The sequence below is a fragment of the Schistocerca cancellata genome, chromosome 11 (genome assembly GCF_023864275.1).
Source record: "Schistocerca cancellata isolate TAMUIC-IGC-003103 chromosome 11, iqSchCanc2.1, whole genome shotgun sequence".
In the NCBI taxonomy this organism is placed as follows: domain Eukaryota; kingdom Metazoa; phylum Arthropoda; class Insecta; order Orthoptera; family Acrididae; genus Schistocerca; species Schistocerca cancellata.
The window spans coordinates 138665930-138686091 of record NC_064636.1 but is presented as its reverse complement, the minus strand read 5'-3'; the positions used below and the strand labels follow the sequence as shown (position 1 = coordinate 138686091).

At 48.0% G+C, this 20162-nt stretch overlaps 1 protein-coding gene across 1 annotated transcript in view; it reads right to left on the bottom strand.

The window, feature by feature from the left end:
- Positions 1-522: 522 nt before the first annotated feature.
- LOC126108351 (spidroin-2-like) overlaps positions 523-20162 on the bottom strand; it is a 101890-nt gene continuing 82250 nt past the window's right edge. Inside the window, exons 4-5 of the mRNA XM_049913565.1 lie at positions 954-1983; positions 523-896 (exon numbers count right to left, since the gene is read on the bottom strand). Of these exons, the coding sequence (XP_049769522.1) occupies positions 523-896; positions 954-1983 (1404 nt within the window). The remainder of the gene's footprint in view (positions 897-953; positions 1984-20162) is intronic.

Here is a 20162-nt window from a genome sequence, read left to right as displayed (position 1 = left end):
CGAAGCTGAACTCAATTGTTTAAACAATATTATGACAACTGCTGCTCCAGTGAAAACCAAGCCCTTACACTGTATTAATAGCCGTAATGACGATAATGCAGTGCAGTGCAGAATCCGCGAGACTCCCCCTACTCGTTATGCTCAACTGCAAAGCTTTGCTGTCCGGTTCACAGCATAACGCGCTAGGAGACACAACGCCACCAACATTGCCCATTATGTGTGTACCTCGTTGGCAAAACAGTTTTCTCCGAGTGTCGCAGTCACTAGTAACGCTACGTGCGCTGTTTTACTGCGACATGAGGTAGGTCCCGCCGACAGATCTTAAAAAGTGTACTGTGTTTTTTTCCCAAAAGGATTTCGGCTATTCACAAGCGACACGTTATCTCCCCCATCCCTTTTATCGTAGCTTCGGTGTAAGAATTGCGACGTTGCAGTTTGCAGCACATTACTCGGGAGTACGGAGAGGTGTTTACAAGAAACGCTGCTCGCGCGACATAGACAGCAAGAGGCAGATGCCGGCCCTTAAGGCAGCCTGGACCGCGAGGGCCGTTCAGTGTCCGCTGCTCCGCCACACCTGCTGAACCCGCCAGCTGGCTGCTGCTGTGCCACACCTGCTGGAGCCGCCACAGCCACACGGGACCCGCCAGCTAGCTGCTGCTGTGCCACACCTGCTGGAGCCACCACAGCCACACGGGACCCACCAGCTGGCTGCTGCTGTGCCACATCTGCTGGAGCCACCACAGCCACACGGGACCCGTCAGCTGGCTGCTGCTGTGCCACACCTGCTGGAGCCGCCACAGCCACACGGGACCCGCCAGCTGGCTGCTGCTGTGCCACACCTGCTGGAGCCGCCACAGCCACACGGGACCCACCAGCTGGCTGCTGCTGTGCCACACCTGCTGGAGCCGCCACAGCCACACGGGACCCGCCAGCTGGCTGCTACTGTGCCACACCTGATGGAGCCGCCACAGCCACACATGACCCGCCAGCTGGCTGCTGCTGTGCCACACCTGCTGGAGCCGCCACAGCCACACGGGACCCACCACCTGGCTGCTGCTGTGCCACACCTGCTGGAGCCGCCACCGCCACACGGGACCTGCCAGCTGGCTGCTGCTGTGCCACACCTTCTGGAGCCGCCACAGCCACACGGGACCCGCCAGCTAGCTGCTGCTGTGCCGCACCTGCTGGAGCCGCCACAGCCACACGGGACCCGCCAGCTGGCTGCTGCTGTGCCACACCTGCTGGAGCCGCCACAGCCACACGGGACCCGCCAGCTGGCTGCTGCTGTGCCACACCTGCTGGAGCCGCCACAGCCACACGGGACCCGCCAGATGGCTGCTGCTGTGCCACACCTGCTGGAGCCGCCACAGCCACACAGGACCCGCCAGCTGGCTGCTGCTGTGCCACACCTGCTGGAGCCGCCACCGCCACACGGGACCCGCCAGCTGGCTGCTGCTGTGCCACACCTGCTGGAGCCGCCACAGCCACGCGGGACCCGCCAGCTGGCTGCTGCTGTGCCACACCTGCTGGAGCCGCCACAGCCACGCGGGACCCGCCAGCTGGCTGCTGCTGTGCCACACCTGCTGGAGCCGCCACAGCCACACGGGACCCGCCAGCTGGCTGCTGCTGTGCCACACCTGCTGGAGCCGCCACAGCCACACGGGACCCGCCAGCTGGCTGCTGCTGTGCCACACCTGCTGGAGCCGCCACAGCCACACGGGACCCACCAGCTGGCTGCTGCTGTGCAACACCTGCTGGAGCCGCCACAGCCACACGGGACCCGCCAGCTGGCTGCTGCTGTGCCACACCTGCTGGAGCCGCCACAGCCACACGGGACCCGCCAGCTGGCTGCTGCTGTGCAACACATGCTGGAGCCGCCACAGCCACACGTGACCCGCCAGCTGGCTGCTGCTGTGCCACACCTGCTGGAGCCGCCATAGCCACACGGGACCCGCCAGCTGGCTGCTGCTGCGCCACGAGCCGCTGGGGGCCGTGGCGCTCCACGGGGCTCCACCCGTTCTGCCGGCCGCCACAGTGGCGGCAACTGTTTGCCGTGGCGAATAGGGGATGTCATCTTGGCAGTGGACATTTCGTTGCATTTGTCATCTCCACTGATTTAAACACTGTCGGTTGATGTCGGAATGAAAATATTAATGTAAATTTAACAAATATTAACTAGCTGTGTTACTACTAATGACACTTTCACCTACAGATACGTTAATAACATACTAAACTCTCGAGCGCCGTACATCAATCTCCAAACGAGAGGTCTACCCGTAGCCAAAGAAAAGTAAAATATGGAGGTGGAGGTTCAGCGGTTATTAATTTTATTAATAGTGTGCTCTTAGTACAGACGTAATAGACAAATGAATTTTGTAATTTCAACGAAAATAATGGCAGACGTACCCAAAGCTACAAATCTTACAAATCACTTGGAAACCTGCTGCTGGTAATCAATCCAAAGTCGGCAACTTATTAAAATCATGAATGGCGGGCATACGAAAACATATTCCGTCCTAATAATAACACGTACTATAATTTCAAATGAAAGAACCGATCTTTGCTAAAAGTTAAGCTAATTTTCTGAACCTGAAACCATTGGCGAGCAAGTCATGGTTGGAGTATTCCCTTCTTCCCATTCTCTTGCACATTAGCAAATTACTCATAGTTTTCTCTCGTCACAGAAACAAAAGCATATAAAATTTTGTACGTGGCTGCACGTTCTAGACCGTGAATAGTTACAATTGAAAGGAAAACTGCCCTCGGTTACGATTTTTAACAAATTAACGTGGTTTCAGCACTGCTTCGATTTAAATTCTGAGGAAGACACTCCTAGCAGTGTTTAAACGAGGTTAATTTGTTAAAAATAGTGACCGAGGGCTCTTTTCCTTTCACTTGTGGCATACAAACTCATATTAAAAATGATTTTCGAAACGATTATGACGAAATTATTATTGAAGTTGACAGTCTTGTTCCAAAATCCTGAAAAAATCGAGATAGTAATCAAAATGGGAAACGGTCAACTGTGGATACAATGACTTATAGAAATTCGTGTGGTGCATCAAACACATGAAGATGCTTTCACTCCGTGTTTTTCATTGATGACACAATAGCTACACTCTCAGTGAGACCAACATTAAGAATACTGAATGGCCGCGACATCCACCTCTGTCACGGTCCAGTCTAATCGGATTTCTCTCCAGCCGACAGCGGCAGGAGGTCGGGTTGAGTGGAACTCCGAGTGACGGCTGGCCCGGTGGTCTTCCCTTGGCACCGACACACGTGAAGGGCGTCGTCTGGTGTGATGAAGAATTATTGTCACTGGTGAGTATCGAGAAAGACACCTTTCGTACACCCACGATGAGACACAGCATCTCCGAGGTAGCGATGAAACGGGGATTTTCCCGTACGACCATTTCACGAGTGTGCCGTGAATATCAGGAACCCGGTAAAGCATCAAATCTCCGACATCGCTGCGTCCGGAAAAAGATTCTGCATGAACGGGACGGCCGACGACTGAAGAGAATCGTTCAACGTGACAGGAGTGCATCCCTTACCAAGCTGCTGCTGATTACAATGCTGGGCCATCAACATGTGTCAGCGTGCGAACCATTGAACGAAACGTCATCGATACGGCCTTTCGGAGCTGGAGGCCCACTCGTGTACCCTTGATGGGTCGACGACACAAAGTTTTACGCCTCGACTGGGCCCTTCAGCACCGACATTGGACTGTTGATGACTGGAAAGATGTTGCCTGGCAGGACGAGTCGTGTTTAAAATTTAATTGAGGCAATACACGTGTACAGGTATGGAGACAACCGCATGAATCCACGGACTTTGCATGTCATTAGGGGACCGTTCAAGGTGGTGGAGACTCTGTAATGGTGTTGGCCATGTGGAGTTGGAGTGAGATGGGATACTTCGTACGTCTAGATACGACTCTGACAGGTGACACGTCCGTAAGCATCCTGTCTGATCACCTGCATCGTGTCCATTGTGCATTCCGATGGACTTGTATTGTCCTGCTGGAAATGCCCGACACCGCACACGTCCATTATTGCTACAGAGTGTCTCCAGGGATACTCTTAAACATTTCCGTTGGGCACCAAACTGCCCGAACATGATCATTATCGGGACACCTTGTAACGTGCTGTTGGGAAAAGAGCTCAACCCCTCGTACTCTTTCGCTTTTTTGCACATCACTGCAGGATTCATGGTGTCTCTTCCCTCCATATTAGTCGAGCCCTTGCCACGTCGTGTTGCGGCACTTCTGCGTGCTGGCGTGGGCCCTACACGATATCACGCAGGTGTGTCTGTTTCTTTGGCTCTTCAGAATAATAATTCGGTGTGGCTCAGTGGCGGCCACCTGCTGTTTCTCCGAGGACGTAGTTACCCGACTGGGGAAAGGGGACCCACAGTACACGAACCACTTGTTGTTTCTGGCAAATAGTCTTCACATCGTTGACAACTGAAGGCTAGGTTAAAAAGGAGACGAAAAAACTCCGTGGGGTCGACAAAGATTCGTTCCAGCGACCTCTCGAATTCCACACACGCCCTGTACCGCTAGACCACCAGGACCGACGTGTTATCAGAAAGACAGTCTGTAAGTTTTGGGAGGTGAGTTTGAGACATGACTATATGTGACATATTTGATCGTATCTCTCATCTGCATTGCCTTAGAATCTTGAATTGCTTACCTCGCTAACTGACCGTAGACCGTAGTACTTCACATAACTTTTAATAATTCTGTCGGCTGCTAACAAGGGAACCTCCCCATCGCACCCCCCTCAGATTTAGTTATAAGCTGGCACAGTGGATAGGTCTTGAAAAACTGAACAGAAACAGGAAGAAATTGTGTGGAACTATGAAAAAATTTAGAAAAATATACAAACTGAGTAGTTCATGCGTAACATATGCAACTTACAGGAGAACGTGAGTTCAGGAGCGCTGTGGTCCCGTGTTTAGCGTGAGCGACTGCGGAGCGAGAAGTCCTTGGGTCAAGTCTTCTTCGAGCGAAAAGTTTACTTCTTTATTTTCGCAAAGTTATGATCTGTCCGTTCGTTCATTGACGTCTCTGTTCACTGTAATAAGTTCAGTGTCTGTGTTTTGCGACCGCACCGCAAAACCGTGCGATTAGTAGACGAAAGGACGTGCCTCTCCAATGGGAAGCAAAGACATTTGATCACATTCCTCCACAGGATAACACGTCTGATATATTCTATATGACACTGGTGACGGCATGTGCGTCACATGACAGGAATATGTTCTCGACCCACCTAACTTGTACACTTGGCGAATGGGTACAAAGATTGTTCTACCTTGCCCGATTTAGGTTTTCTTGTGGATGTGATAATCACTCCCAAAAAAGTGATGAAAACATAAGAGTTTGTCACATAAACTGAAAATAAAAAGTTAAATTTTTCTCTCGAGGGAAGACTTGAACGAAGGTCCTCACGCTCCACAGCTGGTCACGCTAACCATGGGAGCACAGCGCTCATGGGCTTTGACTCTCCTTTATGTTCCCTATGCTGCACATGGACTACTCAGTTCGTATATTTTGCTTATTTTTTTCCATAGTTCCATACAACTTCTTCCTGTTTTCTCGATTGATATGTGTTCAGTTTTTCAAGGCCTATCCACTGTGCCAACTTATAACTAAATCTGATGGGGTTGGGATGGGGAGGTTCCCTTGTAAGAAAAAGGGTATTAACAGACGAAAAGATAGAGATCCTGACAATGCACGGCAAAGAAATATTTTTTACGCGATATAATTATAGACTAACCGTTTTCGTACTCTTTCCCTTACTGGTGCTGTGAAAGCTTACCTGTCATCAAATTACATAATTCTATTCCGCCGGGCAGTATCCAACAGGTCTGTACTGAGTCTCCACACACTCTCCGTCCGAACAGGCCTCGGAAGGTCCAATGGCACCCACCGGCCGCCGTGTCGTCCTCAGCTCACAGGCGTCACTGGATGCGGATACGGAGGGGCACGTGGCCAGCACACCGCTCTCCCGGCAGTAGGTCAGTTTACGAGACCACAGCCGCCACTTCTCAATCAACTAGCGTGACTGTGTCTCAGCGACGGCACCTGAACATGGCGGCCAGACGGGTGACCGAAATATCGTGTATTGAAGACGATTATATTCGGCAGCAAGCCCGTGAAGAATATAAGTAGCTGCTCAGTTTGCCTCCCTCCCCCCATGAACCATGGACCTTGGTGGGGAGGCTTGCGTGCCTCAACGTTACAGATAGCCGTACCGTAGGTGCAACCACAATGGAGGGGTATCTGTTGAGAGGCCAGACAAACGTGTGGTTTCTGAAGAGGGGCAGCAGCCTTTTCAGTAGTTGCAGGGGCAACAGTCTGGATGATTGACTTACCTGGCCTTGTAACACTAACCAAAATGGCCTTGCTGTTCTGGTACTGCGAATGGCTGAAAGCAAGGGGAAACTACAGCCGTAATTTTACCCGAGGGCATGCAGCTCTACTGTATGGATAAATGATGATGGCGTCCTCATGGGTAAAATATTCCGGAGGTAGAATAGTCCCCCACTCGGATCTCCGGGCGGGGACTACTCATGAGGACGTCGTTATCAGGAGAAAGAAAACTGGCGTTCTACGGATTGGAACGTGGAATGTCAGATCACTTAATCGGGCAGGTAGGTTAGAAAATTTAAAAAGGGAAATGGATAGGTTAGATTTAGATATAGTGGGAATTAGTGAAGTTCGGTGCCAGGAGGAACAAGACTTTTGGTCAGGTGAATACAGGGTTATAAATACAAAAGCAAATAGGGGTAATGCAGGTGTAGGTTTAATAATGGATAAAAAAATAGGAGTGCAGGTAAGCTACTACAAACAGCATAGTGAACGCATTATTGTGGCCAAGATAGACACAAAGCCCACGCCTACTACAGTAGTACAAGTTTATATGCCAACTAGGTCTGCAGATGATGAAGAAATTGATGAAATGTATGATGAGATAAAAGAAATTATTCAGGTAGTGAAAGGATACGAAAATTTAACAGTCATGGGTGACTGGAATTCGTCAGTAGGAAAAGGGAGAGAAGGAAGCATAGTAGATGGATATTGATTGGGGCTAAGAAATGAAAGAGGAAGCCGTCTGGTAGAATATTGCGCAGAGCATAACTTAATCATAGCTAACACTTGGTTCAAGAATCATGAAAGAAGGTTGTATACATGGAAGAACCCTGGAGATACTAAAAGGTATCAGATAGATTATATAATGGTAAGACAGAGATTTAGGAACCAGGTTTTAAATTGTAAGACATTTCCAGGGGCAGATGTGGACTCTGACCACAATCTGTTGGTTATGAACTGTAGATTAAAACTGAAGAAACTGCAAAAAGGTGGGAATTTAAGGAGATGGGACCTGGATAAAATGAAAGAACGAGAGGTTGTATAGAGTTTCAGGGAGAGCATAAGGGAACAATTGAGAGGAATGGGGGAAAGAAATACACTAGAAGAAGAATGGGTAGCTTTGAGGGATGAAATAGTGAACGCAGCAGAGGATCAAATAGGTAAAAAGACGACGGCTAGTGGAAACCCTTGGGTAACAGAAAAATATTGAATTTAATTGATGGAAGGAGAAAATATAAAAATGCAGTAAATGAAGCAGGCAAAAAGGAATACAAACGTCTCAAAAATGAGATTGACAGGAAGTGCAAAATGGCTAAACAGAGATGGCTAGTGGACAAATGTAAGGATGTAGAGGCGTATCTCACTAGGGGTAAAATAGATACCGCTTACAGGAAAATTAAAGAGACCTTTGGAGAAGGGAGAAACACTTCCATGAATATCAAGAGCTTTGATGGAAACCCAGTTCCAAGCAAAGAAGGGAAAGGAGAAAGGTGAAAGGAGTATATAGAGGGTCTATACAAGGGCGACGTACTTGAGGACAATATTATGGAAATGGAAGAGGATGTAGATGAAGATGAAATGAGAGATATGATACTGCGTAAAGAGTTTCACAGAGCACTGAAAGACCTGAGTCGAAACAAGGCCCCCCAGAGTAGACAACATTTCATTAGAACTACTGACAGCCTTGGGAGAGCCAGTCCTGACAAAACTCTACCACCTGGTGAGCAAGATGTATGAGACAGGCGAAATACCTTGAGACTTCAAGAAGAATATAATAATTCCAATCCCAAAGAAAGCAGGTGATAGCAGATGTGAAAATTCCCGAACTATCAGTTTAATAAGTCACAGCTGCAAAATACTAATGCGCATTCTTTACAGACGAATGGAAAAACTGATAGAAGCGGACCTCGGGGAAGATCAGTTTGGATTCCGTAGAAATGTTGGAGCATGTGAGGCAATACTGACCTTACGACTTATCTTAGAAGAAAGATTAAGGGAAGGCAAACCTACGCTTCTAGCATTTGTAGACTTGGAGAAAGCTTTTGACAATGTTGATTGGGAAACTCCCTTTCTTATTCTGAAGGTGGCAGGGGTAAAATACAGGGAGCGAAAGGCTATTTACAATTTGTATGGAAAGCAGATGGCAATTATAAGAGTCGAGGGAGATGAAAGGGAAGCAGTGGTTGGGAAGGGAGTGTGACAGGGTTTTAGCCTCTCCCCGATGTTATTCAATCTGTATATTGAGCAAGCAATAAAGGAAACAAAAGAAAAGTTCGGAGTAGGTATTAAAACCCATGGAGAAGAAATAAAAACTTTGAGGTTCGCCGATGACATTGTAATTCTGTCAGAGACAGCAAAGGACTTGGAAGAGCAGCTGAACGGAATGGATAGTGTCTTGAAAGGAGGGTATAAGCCCGCATCTCGTGGTCGTGCGGTAGCGTTCTCGCTTCCCACGCGCGGGTTCCCGGGTTCGGTTCCCGGCGGGGTCAGGGATTTTCTCTGCCTCGTGATGGCTGGGTGTTGTGTGCTGTCCTTAGGTTAGTTAGGTTTAAGTAGTTCTAAGTTCTAGGGGACTGATGACCATAGATGTTACGTCCCATAGTGCTGAGAGCCATTTGAACCATTTTTGGAGGGTATAAGATGAACATCGACAAAAGCAAAACGAGGATAATGGAATGTAGTCGAATTGAGTCGGGTGATGCTAAGGGAATTAGATTAGGAAATGAGACACTTAAAGTGGTAAAGGAGTTTTGATATTTGGGGAGCAAAATAACTGACGATGGTCGAAGTAGAGAGGATAAAAAATGCAGATTGGCAATGGCAAGGAAAGCGTTTCTGAAGAAGAAAAATTTGTTAGCATCGAGTATAGATTTAAATATCAGGAAGTCGTTTCTGAAAGTATTTGTATGGAGTGTGGTGTTACAGAAGAATGCTGAATATTAGATGGGTAGATCACGTAACTAATGAGGAAGTATTGAATAGGATTAGCAGCAGAATAACGTTGTGGAAACCTTTGCACAAAAAGTGTATAGCCACACAGGCGAGTCGAGTTTCGATCGGGTGCTACATTTCCCCCGACTGGAATGACGTTGAAGACCTATTTATTCACGAAAAGAATCTGTAAAGTTCGCAGAAACATCTTCGTATACACCCAAGCACCAAAGAAAAAGGCAGAATAAGGCGCTGTGTTCGGCAACGCCTATGCAACACGATCGTCTGGCGCATTCGTTAGATCGGTTACTGCCGCTTCAATGGCAGATTATCAAGATTTAGTTAAGTCTGAACGTGGTGTGACAGTCGGCGCACTAGCGATGGGACACAGCATCTCCGAGGTAGCGATCATGTGGGGATTCTCCCGTACGACCATTACACGAGTGTACCGTTGTAGTGTTTCGTTACCGTCGGGGTTCTGCCGTGAAAAATATAAAATAGAAAATCTGATTGGGATTGGAATTTTGGTGGTTTCAGTTACGGATAAGGTGGACTTCGTATTATTGATTGAGATCGTGCTGTAATTTGACCGTGCCTGGCAGACCGGGTCGGCAACACTACAATAAGCGACTGTACGGAAATAGCATCAGAAACTAATTGAAATTTACCTTATAATCTTGTTAGATATGCAGTATTAATTACAATGCAGTCTTCATGGCTGTCCTCCTAATTTCTCTTGTAGGACGACCCGTCTTTCACATTTCTCCGTCTGTTGAAAACTTCTTCAAGTTGTCACTGTCATGATCAATTTACAAATTTGATGATAACCACCTCGAATCACTATTGTAACAACCTCGCTTTGTAATATAATTTTAATTTCCACCCAAAAGCACATTCAACACATCGCCGAAAAATACAAGTCTTTCGTGTGAAGACAAGAGAGAGAGAGAGTGACCAATTAGTTCTTAAAAACAAAAACCTACGCAAAAGTAAAAAGACGAACAAAATTATTTATAAAAATCGGTCGCTGGCGCAGCGCTCTTCTGCGTGCGCGATCGTAAATTAAATCTTTTGTATTGGCGGAGGCGCGGAAGTCAAAGTACCATTACACCGCGGATATCAGGAATCTGGTAACATCAACAGAGGGACGAGTGCCTTTGACTCGCCGTGGCGCCTGTGACAGCGCGGTTATTCTGGCGGACGAGGAGGTGGATATCGATGTCGAGGTCGAGGTGGAGTATAGGGACGTCAGGGCGTCCAGCCTCCCGCCCCAAGCTGGCGACACTTTCCTCAACAGCGTCCTGCTTCCGGACGGGGAGATACGGAATATTCTATTCCGTTCAACATCGTTTACAAGCTTACTGCGCAGTTCGATCGGTGCACGCGGTGGCCAAACAGAATATCCCGTCTCATTTGCAGGTGCTGAATTACATTTAAACCAACAAATGTGCCCACACTCAAAGCCACCTAGAATGGAAGGAAATTGCTGACACTGACGTTAGCAAACGTCTGCAGGGGATGCCTCACTGCCACGGCAGAAATTTATCACAAAGAAACTGTATTTATTAGATGATTCACTTTGTAACATTCGCCTTGACATGTGGGTTCTAAGTGACGGAAAAAACTCAGATGCGAATCAATTGTCAACGAAACTAATCTATTCATGGCTGTCTGTTTTGGTAATATCAAGCTCCATGAATATACAGACGTCTATGGCCTTTAAAACGGCTTGCGGCGTCGAGATTGAGCAAAGGCTGAATGACTAACGAAATCAGAACAAAACCTTTTTGGAAGAAATTCTTTAAAGTTTCAGCTCCATGAAGAAAAACGGAACAAAAGAGAACTTTGAATGCCCTTGTACCAAACGCGATTTCAACTGCCACGTGTTACGATGCGGCGGTGCAGCAGGCTGTGAGTGAACGAGGCGCTGCTGACGGCAGTGCTCTCATACTGCACAGTCGGTCGCTCAGCCACGTAAGTCACTGATAAACATAGAAGAACAGCTGTGACCTACGTGAAGTGCATAGTACCTGGAGTCCGAAAGTGAAAGTTTACTTCTCGGTGTCTCACATTACACGAAAATAACATTTCTTAAGTGCCACGTCTCAAAGGCAGGATTTGGTGTGGATGGGGGCCGTACTCATTTGCAAATAAGGTTGACAAGTAACGTACACTTTGGTTGCTTAAATTTTTTTTCTTAAAAAACAATGGTAACTGGTTCCAAATAATTATCAAATGTAACTTGCTTAAAAACTTTTTTTATGTGACATTGTGTCTTAAGTCAGACTCATTCCTTAAGTCTTTATTCACCGGAAATTCAAATGATTTTGTTGGCTGAAGGCCCCAACAGCAGTAACTCAAGAATTTTTTGTCCAGGCCTTCAGCCGTCAAATTGTCCCTTTTTCATAATATTTTAGTATCTCTTCGGGAGTTTAGCTCGTTCTTAAAAAAACAATCATCATATTTTCACTCTTAACAGACCTTCAGCCACGAATGCAATTGGTCTTAGAAATTAGACAATATATAACTAAGAATTCTTTTGTCTTGGGGGCTTCAGCCGACAAATCAGGATTTCTTGTCAATGTTTAAAAAAATTAATAATTCATTTTTAAATCATCATCACAACCTGTTCCTTGCAGCACTGTCTGAGGCCCACTTCTCTCTTGATTTCGTCAACCTGGGAAAGTCACTGAAGTTCGTAAACGATGAGACAGGCATCCAAGAGTGGTATTCACTTAACCACATGGGAATCCTAACGTGTGACTGTTGGCCTGTGTTTTAACTCTCTTAAAAAATGTATCTAGCGTTTGATAACCAATACCACTATGGAGTAAGCCAGACAAGGCGGAACCGGGGGACAGCACTGCGTCTTCAGAATTAAGTGTTTAGAACATAGAGAAGCATAAGGAACCACAAGGACAAAAGTAATCTAAAAGAAACAAAAGAAACACAATGAATGAGGCTGTGGAACTACATGCCTTCCTAGACAGCAGCAGCAAGACCAGGAACGGTAAGGTACACTGCCGCCGAAATACACTAACGTCCAGTACAGGTAACTGGGGCGTTACCGCCCACTACGCAGAAAAATACCGCTGGTTGAACTTCACTTGTGTTATTGTTAGTGGAGGAAGGCTAATTAATCATTGAATTCCTTATTATAAATTTCGCCAACTCTAAATACTCTACTCGTTGCCGCTCTCAGGATTGCTGAGACAAACGGCGTGATCTCAAAACAGTGGAGGTTTCCCTACTGGGTTAATGTGATGAACTGGAACTGAAGCATCCTGGGTCTAGTGGACTAGGAGGTTGTGGCCCCCACAACTACAGCCCCTCGATCCGGCAATGCCTGCCTGCCACCAGCAGTCCTGGCATGTCTTCGCACTGCCGGATCTCACTACCAGTCCGTCCCAACCCAACGTCCCGACACACTCTGAAGGAACGTAAAGTGTTTCCTGGGCCAAAGACATTACCACCGTACTAGATATCGATAACCGCTGCTGCTGCTGCCGCCACCTGCATACAAACAACGCTAGCCAACGTAGTGGGGGCCAGTAAACACAAAAAAATAAATTGTCTTGTTTTCTTCTTGTTTTGGGAAAATTGTAATCAAGCTTTCGGTGTAAACTGTCTGTATATATATTTCAGTGGAATAAAAGTAACTGATGTCTTATCGTTTCGGGACTTGAAAATCAACCTTGTCCTAAGACATTGCACCTTGCACTCGACTATTCATGTTGTTGGGTACGGAAACAAGAAGAACCAACTTAACGAACATACTTCTCATTTTCTTCTTTTTTGAATCCTGAAATGAGATGATTATTCACAGGCATGCAGTAATTAGTTAGTATGGAAAGGTAGCCGCGAAAGTGTGCTGAAATGCACACTGTTTTGCACATTTTATACAGGTGTGTATAGATCAAGGTGAAATGTGTGTGAAAGGCCAATGTCTGTGAATTTGTTTTGTGGCACTAAAGACAATTGGGGTCATAAGCGCCCACGTGAAAACTATAGAACACGACTACAGAGAGGAATTAAACGACTATAGGAGACAGCTAAAAACAAGCACGTGGAAGAAGGGATAAAAAACACCATGCAGGAATGCAGGTCCAAAACTTAAAATTAAATGGCCTTCGCCTAATTTCTTCGGCGGATAGAAAGTAGAACGTGGTCGACAGCCCGCACATCATTCGCTAAAATGGCTGATAAATCAGATGGCAAACCCAAGCTAGAACGTAAATTGGTAAAAAATGGGCAATCCAGCAGGAAGTAAACAGTAAATGATGGCTACGTATTGGCTACTGACTTTTTAGTCATCAAGTGGCGCTACCGCACCACTTTATTTTAACTCAGTTTAATTTTGGGCTCAATGTGAATAATCTCCTGCCAGTGGGAGGGTCAATAGGAGATCGTCCAAGGCGTTGGGCGAGGCTTAATGAGACAAAGCGTATTCCGCATATTCCCATGAAGTGAGGACCACAGGCGATGCCAAAGTGACACACCTCCTCACAGACAGCAATGCAGGGATCATAGGAGGGAATATAGCAACTAGTGGGCTGAGGTAATAGGACTGCAGCCTTGGCAGCCTCGTCTCCTGGAAGACCGACATCACCAAGGACCCACAGAAACGTCACACTGGCTCCACAACGAGTGGGCAAGTGACAGTGCAGCAGGTCCAGTTTACAGTGCAGAGACTTTGGAGGGCACTGAGTGAGTCTGAGCAGAGGACACAATTGGAAAGGCTATGTCGCAAATTGTACTCCGTGCTCTGATGCAAGGAGAAGAGGTTGGCTGTAAATACTAAGGAATGTGCAAGGAGCCAATACCGAAAAACATATGTACCAATGACGAAGGCACACCTGATCCCATGGTCAGTCAGCACCTTTGCGTACACTGATGGCTGTTTAAGTCGAAGTTCAAGGTGAAGGGCGTGAAACTGGAGGACATAGGAAGAGAATGAAGGCCAAGGTTAAGGACACTACTCCAGCCTCGGTCTAACATGGGGCACCTCACAAAGACAAGGTGGTGGTGAAGGTTCACGCCAACTGGGAAAGTTGCAGATAGCGTGAAGGTAAGCCACTGTAACAGGTGGTGAATGCGGACTCGAGGTGGTAACACAAAAGAGACCGTCAGTATGGGGCTTGTACCTAAGGAATCATCTAAGAAGAAGGCATAGGAGGCGTGGCAATGCATGGCAGACAAATGGCATGCATACCTGCATAGGAGAAAGTCATGGCGGTAGGACAGTGGTAGCAGCTCCAGCATACAGACTCTCAACTGGGATGTTGTAAAAGGCGCCTGTGGCCAAACGGATGCTACAATGGTGCAGTGTTGAGACGGCGTAAGAGGACACACAAACAAAGCACCCATAGTCGAGTTTCGTTTGTACTGACCTGTTGTCCGTTAGAAACAGTAGTACGATCGGCACCCAAGGAAGTACCATTGAGGACACACAGGATATTGAGGGACTGCATACAGCGGGCTGCCAGTAAGACGGGCTCGCGTTCGATAGGAAAATTTCTTCGTCCTCAGAGTTTTCGTAGTTTAAATGAACGGACTGCAACAGGCCCAAGATCTAGAGACTGTACGAACGTCTGGTGGCGCAAATGTTTTGCTTTTCCACTGACAACCGTCTGTGGGAGAAAAGCCCTTGTCGATGCTCCAGGAGTGAAGACGATCGAGACAGCGCTGGAGACAGCGCTGAAGACACCGCTCACTGGGGACAGGCTTGTGGAGAAAATAGATGATAAAATAGACTGCAAAAAGAGAGCCAGAGATGCCCAGTAGGAGAGAGGTCATTAATGGCGGTAGGAAAGAGGACGACGGTCAGGACAGAACCCTGAGGCACTCCATTTTCCTGGATAAAGTTGTCCGACAAGGCAGAACCCAAAAACACTTTGGGCATTTTTACAAGACCGTGTTTTCAAATAAAAGAAGGCAGGCGCCCACGGAAGCCCCACGAGTGATGAGTTCGGAGGAAACCGGTTCTCCAGCAGGTGTCGCAGGCCTTCTGCAAGTCGAAAAACACGACCACTGTCATGAATGGTTTTCTGCTGAAACCCGAGACATGGGTAGAAAAAGTAACGAGATGGTCAAGTGCAGAACGCCACGCTCGAAATCCACACTGTACATGCGTTAGTATATGTCGAGACTCGAGCCACCAAGCCTGCTGGGCATGAATTCTACATTCCATCACCTTGCAAGGGCAGGTGGGAAGAGATCTGGCAGTAGCTAGAAGGAAGGTTTTTGTCTTTACCGGGTTCAAGTGTGAGTATGATGGTGGCTTTAACATCTGAATGCAGGTGGCGTCTGGCCCTGGGGTGGAGGATGGGGATGAACTGAGAGCGTGATATAGCTCCCTCAGAGAAAAGCCGACATTGTAGTACTTACGATTTAGAGACGGGCCTCGTTTCCGATAGAGGAAGGCAGGGTGATAGTGAGAAGAGCTCGACACTTCGGCAAAATGGCGTCCCAAGATGTTTGCGGTAGTAGGTGCCGATGTCATCATGGAACACCTTGCTGTCAGGGCGGAAATAGGGGAATGAATCTTGGTCCCAGAGAGCTGTCGGAGATCGGCCCATACGACAGAGGAAGAGGTGGAACTAGTTCTTTTAACATTGAATGAAATACAGCTAGCTCTTCTGCTATCCCTAAGAATGCGACTACACCCATCTGTTTATAATGAATGCAGTTTGCCAGCTTAGGGTGGCGGCTAATGAACACAGAGAGCATGTCTACGTGTGCGAACTGCGTCGAGTCATGCCACAGTCCACCAAGGGACTGGGACACGACGTGGTAGAGAGAAAATGGAGGGATGGAACGTTCTGTAGCAGTGAGGATAACGTTTGTGAGATATTAGACCTGGGCGTCACAACTTGGGAAATATTGTTCTTCGAAGTTCCCCAGGGAGGAGTAAAGCTGCCAGTCAGCCCTAGGATGCTTCAATTTAGGCATGCACGCGGATGGGGAAAGGGTCAGCAAACGGTTAGTACACGGGAAATGGTAGCTCGAGTGGGTGTCAGAAAGAATGGACCTCTCAAGACGATGGATAAGCTGGGCACAGGGATAGGTCCAAATGTGAATGGGTGTGCGAGGCGTTGGGAAGTAAGGCGGGTACTCCGGTGTTAAGGCAGAAGAGTAACTTGTTTACGAAGGTCAGCCAAAATGGCACCTCTCTGACTGGTCCTGGGAGTCACTGAGTAGTAAAAATGTGGGAGGTAACTGCCCAATAAGCTGAACGAAGTCTCCTCTGGTGACATCGAATGACGTAGGCACATAAATGGTTCAGAGGGAAAGAGTCAGGTGGAGAAGGAAAAAGTGAACTGCAACAGCTTGAAGATGTTCATAGTCAACGCATCTCCCCGACTACCCGTCAGGCAGTATGAGCAGCATGACACCCCAATGAGAGGGTTGGTTGGTTGGTTGTTTGAGATTTAAGGGACCAAACAGCAAGGTCATCAGTCCTTTGTTTCAAATAGGCTCCATTCCGCTAATGGGACATCTCAGTAAAGTCAGAAAAATAAAACGGAAAAAGGTAAAAATGTAAAAGGGCTGTCATGTTGTCACTGGTAAAAAACAAAATGAGGGAAGTCGGCAAGAGAACGAACCCAACACTACGCTGAAGCAGCATAGGCAAGACCACCTGTGACGTGAAAGGTACAACTGCTAGAATGTAGAAAGTATGTATGGGAATAGAAAGACTTTTCTTCCCCTTTAACCAAGCCTTAAAAGAAAGGGTAAAAATAAAGAGGATTTCGGTCAGGGAGGGGAATCGGGAATCTCCGAACACTGCTTACAGTGGGAGACACCCAAACACTCACCGCCATGCCCGAACACCACAGAGATTAAAAACCTCAAAACTGAGAATAAAAACCACTTTCCCAGAGGAAACCGAGAACCAGAGAGACCATCCGGGAATCGTCAGCCAACATCAAAGGTAAAGTGTTGGGGAGCCTATACTTAGCACGCAGAGCCAAAAGAAGGGGGCATTCAATCAAAATGTGGGCTACTGACTGGAAGGCTCCACAACCACATAGTGGGGGTGGCTCATCATGCAGAAGAAAACCATGGGTCAGCCTGGTATGGCCAGTGCGGAGACGACACAGTGTGGTCGAGTCCTTTCGGGAGAGGCGAAAGGAAGAACTCCATGGGCCTGGTGTCACCTGAATTGCACGAAGTTTATCAGACAGGGGAGCAGCCTCCCAAGAATTGGCCCATGACTGTGCGAAGCAGGATTTGATGTGAAGCCGTAAATCCGCTGCAGGAGGGGTTACAGAAAACGGGGGGTATGTAACTGCTCCCCCAGCCAAACGATCAGCGAGCTCATTACCAGGGATACCCACATGGCCAGGGACCCAAAGGAAGTCAATGGAACAAGCAGCACGGTGAAAATCAGCGAGATGGTCATGGATGGCAGAGACCAAGGGATGGTGCGAAAACCACCGGTCAATAGCAAGAAGACCACTCATCGAGTCCGTATATATCAAAACGCGGTTGTGTTGGGACTGTTTAATAAAGGTAAGGGCCTGGGAAATTGCCATCAATTCCGCAGTAAACACCCCACATGTAGGTGCCAGCAGACGATTTTACGTTCCAACAGAGGACGTGAAGGCATACCCAACATTACACTGATGGCTCTAAATCTGCTGATAAACAATAACAGCATCCCGACACTCCCATAAAATTTGGCGGAAAAAGGAACGGGACACCACCGGGGGGATAGAATCTTTCGGGCCTCGGCGGAGATCCATTCGAGGCCGAGGAACTAACCAAGGAGGGGTAGAGGGGAGGGAGCGAGGAAGACAGGACAAAGAAGGAAGCTGAAAATCACGGCAAAGAGACGCAAGGCGCAGCCCAACCAGTAAACCTGCCCGAGCGCGGGAGTCGGGTGGGTGACTTCCATGGTCTGGGAACAGGATAGAATAGGAAGGATGAATGGGAGAGGAACGGATACTGAGTGCATAAGATTCCAGAAGCTGGGACCGCCGAACAGAAAGGGGGGGGGGATCCCCGCTTCAACCAGGAGACTATCAACAGGGCTAGTTGGGAAGGCACCGGTGGCCAAACAGATACCACGATAGTGCACCAGATCCAGCACGTGTAGTGAGGAAGGAGCAGCTGAACCATAAACTTGACAACCATAGTCCAAGCGAGACAGGACTAGAGCATGATAAAGACGGAGGAGGAGGGAACGGTCCGCACCCCAAGAGGAGTGGGCAAGGAAGCGAAGGACATTGAGTTTACGGAAACATCCTACCTTCAGGAGTCTGATATGGGGCAGCCAAGTGACCCAACAAACGGAACTGAGGGACCACAGGCAATCTTTGTGCAGCGAGATTGAGCTCTGGATCAGGGTGGATCGTAGTACGGCGACAGAAGTGGACCACTCGCGATTTTAAAGGAGAGAATTGAAACCCATGTGAGGGGGTCCATGCAGAGGCACGCCGTATAGCTACCCGGAGCTGCCGTTCTGCAGATGCCATCGAGGAGGAAGTAACCCAAATGCAGAAATCATCCACATACAGGGCAGGAGCGACCAAGGGACCGACAGAGGCCACAAGTTCATCGATAGCAATGAGGAAAAGAAGGACACTCAAGACAGAACCCTGTGGGATGCCCATCTCCTGGGTCCGTGGGGAACTAAAAGCAGTGCCAACTCGGACTCTGAATGACCGATTGATCAGGAATTGGCGGATAAAAATCGGGAGTGGGCCTCGAAGACCCCACCGATGAAGGGTAAGTAAGATGTGATGGCGCCAGGCCGTGTCATAGGCCTTGCGAAGGTCAAAAAACACTGCAACCAAATGGCGGCGCTGGGAAAAAGCCTGCCAAACTGCGGATTCCAAGGGCAGTAAATGATCGACTGGAGATCGTCCCTCTCGAAAGCCACACTGGTAAGGGGACAATAGATCCCGAGATTCGAGGACCCAAGTGAGCCGACGGGCTACCATCCGTTCAAGTAACTTACAAACAACATTGGTCGAACTAATTGGCCGATAGCTGTCAACAGATAGGGGGTTCTTACCAGGCTTAAGGACAGGAACCACAATGCTATCTCTCCACTGAGAAGGGAAGTCACCCTGGAGCCAGATACGGTTAAACACCCGAAGAAGATGTTGCCGTTGTGGAGCACTGAGATGTTGAAGCAGTTGGTTATGAATGGAATCTGGGCCAGGGGCCGTATCATGAGAAGAAGATAGAGCAGAAAGAAATTCCCATTCAGTAAAAGGTTTGTTGTAAGATTCTGACTCACAAGGGGTGAAACGTAAGGTGGAAGCTTCAGCCCGCTGTTTTTGATGAAGAAAAGCAGCTGGATACGAGGCTGACGCTGATGCCACTGCAAAATGGGTCGCTAGATGTTCTGCAAGAACTAATGGGTCCGTACAAATGCGAAGGACTGCGAGGGTGGACTGCCTATGGCAACCTTGGAGAGAGCGAAGTGTAGCCCATACCCGTGACAGAGGGACAGTAGAACCAAGGGAAGAAACGAATCGTTTCCAACATATCCACTTGCTCCGTTTGATTAAATAACGGGCTTTAGCGCGAAGGCGTTTAAAGGTAGTAAGGCTGGCCAAAGATGGGTGCCTCTTAAAGTGTTGCAAAGCTCGACGGCGATCACGGATGGCAATGGCAATAGCCGTACACTTGCCGGCGACGAAATAGTCCAGATGAGCGCGGGACAGCAAGGCTAGCAGCGCGAACAATCGCGTCAGACACGTCACGTAGGAAGTCATCAATACAACCCGACAAAGAGGGAGAAAACGCGACCTGTGCAGTGTATTGAGCCCAATCGGCGCGTTGGAAAGACCAACGAGGCAACCTGTCCATTGGGGAGCGGGAAGGGAGCGAGATAATC